The following is a 9,173-nucleotide window of genomic DNA, read 5'->3' on the forward strand; positions in this document are numbered from 1 at the left end:
AATGTCAAAACTAATACAGAACGGTCCCGTGAGAGATTCGTGAGTCGTAATTATGCGTTTCTATGCATCAAACATCATCCGATCAAAATTGGCAGCTCGAGGGGGAAGAAGCTTGCGATCCAAAATGCTACAATGTTTTGATAAAGTATCGATAGAGTACCTAGTACAATCAAGATCGGAGGTGATTGACACACAATTATTGTCCGATAAGACTGTATTAAACTTTCGAAATTCACTTTTCTTGTGTTTAAATAAATAAATAAAAACTATATATTTTGCGAAATCAACATTACAACTACCCATATTGAATATTGGCGAACTTCCGATAATAACAATTAACTGCGATAGGTTTTAAATGCTACAATTGTCTGTGCTGTTAACACTAGTGCCTTTGTTTAGTATTGAAATAAAAGATAAGAAAAATCATATTACTTTAATAATGTATTGAATAACTGATGATGACAATCAAAGAACATAAATTGGTTTAATACCAATTTAATTTTTAATATCTGATAAATAAAAAAAATTGTATAATAATAGTAAGTCATAACGTAAATATGGAACTATAAGTTTTTTTTTTTTTATTGCCTTGATATGAGGACGAGCTCACAGCCCACCTGGTGTTAAGTGGTTACTGGAACCCATAGACATCTACAACGTAAATGCGCCACACACCTTGAGATATAAGTTCTAAGGTCTCAGTATAGTTACAACGACTGCCCCACCCTTCAAACCGAAACGCATTACTGCTTCACGGCAGAAATAGGCGGGGCGGTGGTACCTACCGTGCGGACTCACAAGAGGTCCTACCACCAGTAATAATTAATATATAATAATTAATAAATAAGTTTATTAATAATTCATCATTCCTAGTTTAACAACAATGAAACTAAATGTTTCACTGACATCTTCTCGATCTTTGTCGGTATATATATTGAAATAAAATTACGCTTAAGTTTTATTTCAACCCGATTACCCTATAGGATTATAAGTAATAGAAAGAAGAAATGTACCTAATGCAAATCACATCACCCTGCCTATTTCTGCCGTGAAGCAGTAATGCGTTTCGGTTTGAAGGGTGGGGCAGCCGTTGTAACTATACTTGAGACCTTAGAAATTATATCTCAAAGGTGGGTGGCGCATTTACGTTGTGGATGTCTATGCGCTCCAGTAACCACTTAACACCAGGTGGGCTGTGAGATCGTCCACCCATCCAAGCAATAAATAAATTATATACTTTAATCTGGTCACATCAAAACCAAGGTCTTAAGTAATCTTTAGGTCTACCTTCAAAACTTCATTCAGTATAAGAGACAGTGGATATAAATTATTCTTAGTTATACAATATATAGAAATCGAAAAATATGCTACCCCATTTGACAACATAAATTTCGGTAATAATTCACCGACAATTGAAACTAATTAATTTAATTATTATTTCAAAAGCATTCCCAATGAACGTCACGGATTTGTCTTGATTCACGATTTTATCATATTGACACAACAATCAACTAATTAATGTCCTCTTGAACTCATTAACTGTTGTTGGAAGCGAAGCTATATTTAGTTTTACCAAATGAATTTGTATGAGATTAATTGGATGTATTGAACTCGACTCGTGAGTTTTTTGAATTAGAGCTATTGAACCTTATTCATCATTTATGAATAAATTCGTGTGGTTCTCATTCTAATATTTACACAAACATTTGGAAAACAAAACGAAGAAAATTTTAACCATGAATACGATGACATGAAAAATGATAATAATCCCATTTCATGATGACTAATTAGATTCCAATCCAACTATTATTAGACTCATCTGTTATTAGATTTAATAGAGATTGTTTCCTTATTTTTTACCTACAAATAGTTATGGGCAATTCGTTTTGATGTTAACTTTCAATTTTACTGTCGTTCTTGCCTTATATTAATAAAACTCTTCCCGATATCCGATGGCAGGGTGCTGGATATACTAATATGAATATGCAATATTCCTCTGTGCCTACATATCACCATTCCAATTAAATTCCAATTGGAGCGAAGCGAAACGTTCAGGCTTATAGGATCAGATCAATTCACATAAATTCGGGTATTTGGCCTTCAATCACTGAAGCGCATTATAAGTTCTGTTGAATGCATCTTTGGATCAATTGTGTTTGGGTATCTATTGGGTGACGTTGACCAGATACTGACATCACTGGTGGTAGGACCTCTTGTGAGACCGCGCCGGTAGGTACCACCACCCTGCCTATTTCTGCCGTGAAACAGTAATTCGTTTCGGTTTGAAGGGTGGGGCAGCCGTTGTAACTATACTTGAGACCTTCGAACTTATATCTCAAGGTAGATGGCGCATTTACGTTGTAGATGTCTATGGGCTCCAGTAGCCACTTAGCACCATGTGAGCTGTGAGCTCGTCCATCCATCTAAGCAATAAAAAAATAAAAATAAAACTTTTGATATGTCACTTTTGTGAGTCATGGCTTTCTCCAAAATAGCACCTATCTATTTCTCTCCGTAGGTTTTGTAAAATTTCAGCTAATATGCAGAGCAACTTTCTCCGAGTGTTATACCATCGTACTGTAAACTCTAATTGGCATTTAATGGTGGTGAGGTGTATTTTAAGTCCAGTCGAAGTAGCGTTGTTACTTATTTCTGTCATGAAGCAGTCATGCAATTTCAAACAAGGAGCGTGTGTGCACTAGCACTTGTCAACGTGCTAATTAATTAAACAATTCTTCGATATCGTCGTATGAAGATTTTAGCTTACAACTCAATGCAGCATTCAAATCTGGTTATGCTCTTGAAATCCGTTGATGACAGTGTCCTAATGATGTGTGCGTTTACTTTTACCCCCTTTCTATTTTCAATAATTATTATCGCATTTTAAAACCATTTCCTTGTTTTTCTATTTGAGAAAGAATTTAGGCATTCTGTAAGCTCGTATAATTTTTTTTTCAATTATTTGTCGACCATTTCTTCAAAAAAAAAAAAAACTCAATACGAATTTATTTAGTCCAAATTGGAATTTCACAAAGCTGTGAGTGAAATCAGCCACCGAAAATGAATTGTATTCCAAAAATAATTACTCAAAAAAATGTTTAATTATAATTAAATCATAACATTTCTTGTTTTAGTATTTAATTTATTAACGAAGACTTTTCATAAGGAGCAGGGTCTCCCAAAACAATAATTAAAGAGAGATTTTTAATTATATTACGGATATTTATTTTTCATAATTGAATTCATTCAAGGATCTCATTACGAAATGCCGGTGAAATAAAATACTTGGCTAAGTATCAAAACTTCAGTATAATTTATTACGTTTTCAAGATATCTTTGTACATTTTTTATACAAAACAATAAATTTCATTACAGACTAATAATTACAATCCAAAAATTACAATTGTTTTTCAAGTTTTATAATTATTAAATCTAATATCACGATTTAGCTTAATTATTTATTAAAATTTATATTATGTAATGAAGCATATAATTATGAATAAACAATAACATTTCGAACATATTACATCGTTATATACAAACTTTAGCATATACTTAAATTATTAGTAAGCATGTTACGTAATACAGACAAGCATATTTATATTATACAGTCCTAAGCACTTTTTCATAATACATCAGAATATAATTTGCAGGTATGATATATATAATTATTATTATACTGTGAATATAAACAATAAGATGCTCGGAATTTGAACTTTCAAATCGAGTTTTAGGTATAAAGAGGACAAATTAACATCTACATTTAATAACCCTAATAATAACGTAGGGTATTCTCCCGTTGAGACAAGTACATCCAAATACCAAATGCCAAACGTTTCCTACAAAAATGCTGGTTTCGAATAATATTACATTAACCCATTCCAGAAACAAAAAAAAAACGATCAAAATCAGATTGTACATATTATAATTATTCGAGATACGATTGTATAGAACTTATAATAATAATAATACTGAAAATTTGGTGAACGATAAAAATATGCACATTTATATTATTACCATTTACGTACCTATTAAAGTCTATCTTAAGTTATAATTGTGAATAGACATTTAGTTGAAATCTTAATCTATTTGGTGTTGAATTACAGCAATACGAGAACTATCTCACTTCCTTTTTATAATGAACAAGTTAAACTGTTATTATTTTATTGATCACCCCGAACATGATTAAAACACATGTTTCTAGTAATTTTAAAACATGTGTGAAATCCATAACAACATTAAATACTTCATCTTAAATTACGCATTTAAAATTGACTGTAACATACTTTCAAGTTATTTACAAATAAGCTAGTGATTTGAATGAATTCAAAATGTGTGATATTTTTATGTGTAAAAGAAAGAATTACGGTATTGTGGAACTTGAATTTCAAACAAAGTATGTGCGTCCCTTACTAGATACTGTAGCAGTACGCGGCGTGGTAGGTGAAATATCATCCACCCTAGAATATACATGACCGCTACTAGGAGATAGCCTCAAGTCATAATTAAACCGAGGACAAGACCTGTTCTCGATAGACATATAGCTGTTGTTCGAGGTATTCCCTTCTCCGTAAGTGTTATTATCGGATGAAGGTGAACTCTCATTCAGAGATGTTTCACCGTCGTACCTTTTACAAAATTGTAAAGAATTCGTGAAGTTCTGTTTCGAACAACTATCGTTTGGAACCGGCATTGTCGTGTACCTCAACGACGGTGTATTACGTAACGATTTCTTGAATACACTCGCCTCCGAACCTTTTACTGTGATAATAGTGTCGGTCGAATTGAGAAGCACCATGAATCGGTCCCAAAAACGTGGATCGTTCCAAGATATATTTTTAAACTTATCTAATGCGAAACACAGTTCGTCGCTCAGCTGTATGTTATCTACAATATTAATAAATATTACCTTGTTCGATTCGCTACGATTTAACGACTTTAAATAGCCCAGGAATATATTCTTGAATTGAATATCGCTAAGATCGTTGCAAATGAAATTATTCGTTAAAACTATCAGTAAACGCTTCGAAAGTTTCGGCGATTTGGAAAAGCTATCTAAAGTTAAAATGTTGAGCGTTGCTTCGTTTAATGAAAAACTTTTCGAGCACATTTTTCTGAACTCAATCTCCGACATTATATTGTGATAAATGAAGCCGGTATCTTTGGTATTGCATATCACGTAATAGTCGTACATGTGATTCGGATTTCCTTCCATCACGTGATCGACATTAGGACACGATTGTTCTTTGAAGAGAGGAACACCGTATTTTGTATAAACCCAATCGCTTACTTCATATCTAAACGCATAGAATATGGCGAAGATTAAGCAAATGACGACAACTATAATAATTATTCCACATATTACAGCGAAATAATTATCAGGAAGAAACACTGACTTTGAAATGACCTCATCTCTAGACATTGTTGGGTCGCTTATCGAGCCCATGTATTCTTTACAGTGACTCAAGACGGAGGCTATTGTTATTTTGGTTGGTTTCCCCTCAGAGTCTGTGCATAGCATTTTCTCAGGGTCCCCAGGATCTCTCCTGAGCCACGAATCCAATTCCGCTATGCTTTTACAGTCGCACGAATATTGATTACCTTCAATCGACACATGAGCTAAGCTTTCTGAGGATGAAGCTAATAATTTCCATGGAAAGAAATTTACGAGCTTGTTATCATCAATTCGCAAAACTGAGAGCGATTTCAAAGATGAAAAAGTATTATTAGCGACATGAGTTATAGCGTTGTGATCTAGATATAATTCGTTTAAACTGTTGAGATGTAAAAATTCATCGCCTTTTAATTCCACGAGCTTGTTGTTTTCCAAATGAAGTACCCTTAGGGAATCGACTCCTTTAAAGGTTTGATTGTTGACTTCCTTCAATTTAGTATTGTTTAAATAAAGTACTTGTAGCTTTTTTTTGCCAATAAAAACATGATTTCCCAAGTGACTTATGTGATTTCCATCTAAGTATATTTCAGTGGCATCCATCGGAATGTGCTTGGGTACTTCCGTGTAACCGGCATTTGAACAATCAACAACGTTGGCATTCCAAGGGATATCGTGATAGCATCGACAATCGTTTGGACAAATCATTTCACAGTCGCACGCCACAAAGTCACAACATTGACACAATGCGAAACAATGACTTTCGTAAGGGCAAAGAAAGTCCGAAGGCGACATGTCTATTATCAACTTTTTACGTTTAGCACGCGAGTGGACCAGCGAACAAAAAGCTTTATCTAAATCTAACACGCGCGGGTATTGTCGACTGTGGCTCAAATGATTAATGCGCTGAATCCATTCCATTGAACAGTCACAAATAAATGTATTTCCGCTTATAAAGAACTCGGGTAAGTCACTATCTTCATCTATTTGATCTAACCTAAACGCATTCATGTCAAGATGGACTAGTTTGTTATTATTTAAAGTCACAGTTGATAGCCTTTGTAGTTTCGAAAAGGAACCGACTTGAATGTTCTGTATATTATTGTCGTTCAAATAAAGTTTTTCTACGGAATTCGGTATTGAAGTCACAGTTATTTCCGTTATGTTATTATAACTTAAGTCCAGTAGTTTAATATTAACATTAGAATGGGTATTGTCATTCTTATAAGTTGATATAGAGTTCTTATGCAAATCGAGCCACTCCAAACTTTCTGGAAATGAACGAAAATCAAAGTATGATAATTTATTCGCTGACATGTTAAGCCATACTAAACTATTCAAGGTACTGAAAATACCGTCAAACTTTGTTATTTCATTGCCGTCCATTCGCAGGAGTTTCAAATTTGTGTTTTTACGAAAACATCCGGACGCAACATGTCTGATTTTGTTTGATGCCAAATTTAATACCTGCAGCTGTGGTAAATGTTCGAAAGTGTCCTCATTTAAATTGGTAACTTTGTTATCAACTAGTCGTAAACCGAAAAGTTCGGACAAGCCGCGAAAGTTTTCGCGGGTTAGATGTGTTATATTGTTGTTGCCTATGTCGAGAGACCTCAGCGAGCGTAGCTTGCGAATCGACGCCGGGACAGATGAGAGAAAGTTGTCATTAAGACTCAAGTCTTCTATTGCAGTCATATTATCAAAGGCATTATCTTCAATGTGTTTGATTTTATTGTTATCAATAAAGAGTTCATGTAGCACATGTAGATCTGTAAACAAATGTGTTTCAATGTGCACAAGTTGGTTATTAGATAGTGTTAGCGAATGCAGATTTCTTAATTCACTGAAAGCATGTTTATCAATTATGGATATGTCGTTATGTTCTAAATTTAATTTCTGCAAACTGTACAAATCCTGGAGCATATAACGATCTATTCTACTAAGCTTATTATAAGATAAGTTTAATATGACTAATCTTAGTAAACCAACAAATGTATTCTTATTAATCCACTGACTAGTCAGTTCGTTGAGAGATAAATCTAATACTTGTAGTTGGTCTAAATTATCAAAAAGTCCCGGAGGCAAATTGTTAATAGTGTTATTACTAAGATTAATTTCTTTTAATGATTTCGTTTCAGAAAACAAATCAGGCGGGAGTGTATTCATGAAATTACTTGATAAATTGAGAACCTCTAAGCTGAGCAATCCTTCAAAGGCACCACCTTCTAAATTAGACAACGCATTATTTTGCAATAAAAGTTTCGACAGCGAACGTAACTTTGATAAACTATTATCATTTACAACAATCAAATCATTATATGACATATCTAGTGTCTCTATGACTAAGTTACAAGTTCTCAAGCTTAAGTTTTGTTCCCTCAGACTGTCCGAGAAACCGATAGTCTTTATATTTTGTAGATGATTATTTGTGAGGTTCAACACTTTTAAACTGTACAGTGAACAAAATGTTTCTGTTTTGGTGCTCCAGATGTTGTTGTTACTAAGATTGAGTTCGACTAGTTCATTCAAACCTGCGAAAGCTTCTTCATTCAGTTCCATTGTCATCGCGGACCATTCGCTGTTATGAGTGGTCACGTGCAGACGTTTCAGATCTTTGAAACTCTCGAATGCACGGGCCGGTATTTGACGTAACTTGCATCTGTCGATGACGAGATCTCTCAACTTTCCAAGACTCGTGTGTTTACCGGTCGGCTTTTGGGCGCTTGTGGTTAAAGTGCTCTCGAAAAATAGAATTTCGCTGCATTGAACGTGCAATGATATGACGTCGTCGTAGTGAGTCTTGCTGATGTTCTGTAGCAGGTGATCCAAACTGCTTATGGTCCGAATCTTGCAGAAGAGCACCGTGCTCCCCGACGTTTCCGCTTCGGAACTACGGTAAGCGCATTCGTGCGGCGTCTCTGCCGCGACGCTTCTGTCCACAGCATGGCAATAGAACAACACGCACACTATAATCCGATTAAAAGTTCGTTTCTCAAGTCTATCCGCGGCCGTCCTTTTTATTAGCATTTTACGTTTGTACACGTGTAACAACGGGATAATTTCGAGTTCGGCAGTGCCATTTATCAGGCGCATTGGCTGATCGCGTCATAAATGTTCACGTTTCGGAAGCAACATCGTGACTTACGTGACATGTAAACGGGGATCGCGATTTCGGCGGGCGTATGGTTCGAACGGCGTCTGCCCACCGACTGAGCGCCGCTTTTTAACTCCGCCCCACGACGGCGACGCCACCGACCCCGCTTCGTCCGCCCGCCCCGACGTCTGAAGAAACTTCATCTCACATTATCAAGGGTGCATAAACCGCTGAATTATGCTCGCGCTAGTTTGTCGCGCCTTAATTATAATCACACTATTCTCTCCTTTGATGTGCAAACGAGAAAACCGTATACGTGTAGTACGTGTTTTGTGTAAAATTAAACGCCGACTTAATATTTGTAGCCGAAAGATTTATTTCGCTTTTTTATAAAATCGCTTGTTTGTTAGTTCATTACTTTCTTTCGTTTTTTTTTAATTCGAGGCTTTAATATTCAGTTTCAGTAGAAGACAGAAATGTCGAAGGTATTCAACATTCTAGATTTTGAGGTTAATTTTAAGTAATAAATTAATGCATTACAAAAAAGAAGGACAACAAACTTTGTGCGATTTTGCAAAATTGATACTATAAAACAATTTTTTTACGTAGCCTCTAAGTTCCAAACTAAGAAAACTTAACATAAAAAATTCACTAGAGCAAAAAGCCTCATTCTATGAACGCGGTCAT

The 9,173-nt window shown here is 35.1% G+C and overlaps 1 protein-coding gene across 1 annotated transcript; it reads right to left on the reverse strand.

Annotated features, from left to right (window-relative positions):
- Window positions 1-3,290: 3,290 nt before the first annotated feature.
- LOC114247659 (toll-like receptor Tollo) lies at window positions 3,291-8,597 on the reverse strand. The gene has a single exon (XM_028180666.2). It carries the CDS (start codon window positions 8,483-8,485, stop codon window positions 4,388-4,390), a length of 4,098 nt encoding a protein of 1,365 aa, XP_028036467.2. The 5' UTR covers window positions 8,486-8,597; the 3' UTR covers window positions 3,291-4,387.
- Between the last annotated feature and the right edge of the window lie 576 nt (window positions 8,598-9,173).

The sequence above is a fragment of the Bombyx mandarina genome, chromosome 23 (genome assembly GCF_030267445.1).
Source record: "Bombyx mandarina strain Sakado chromosome 23, ASM3026744v2".
Lineage (NCBI taxonomy): Eukaryota > Metazoa > Arthropoda > Insecta > Lepidoptera > Bombycidae > Bombyx > Bombyx mandarina.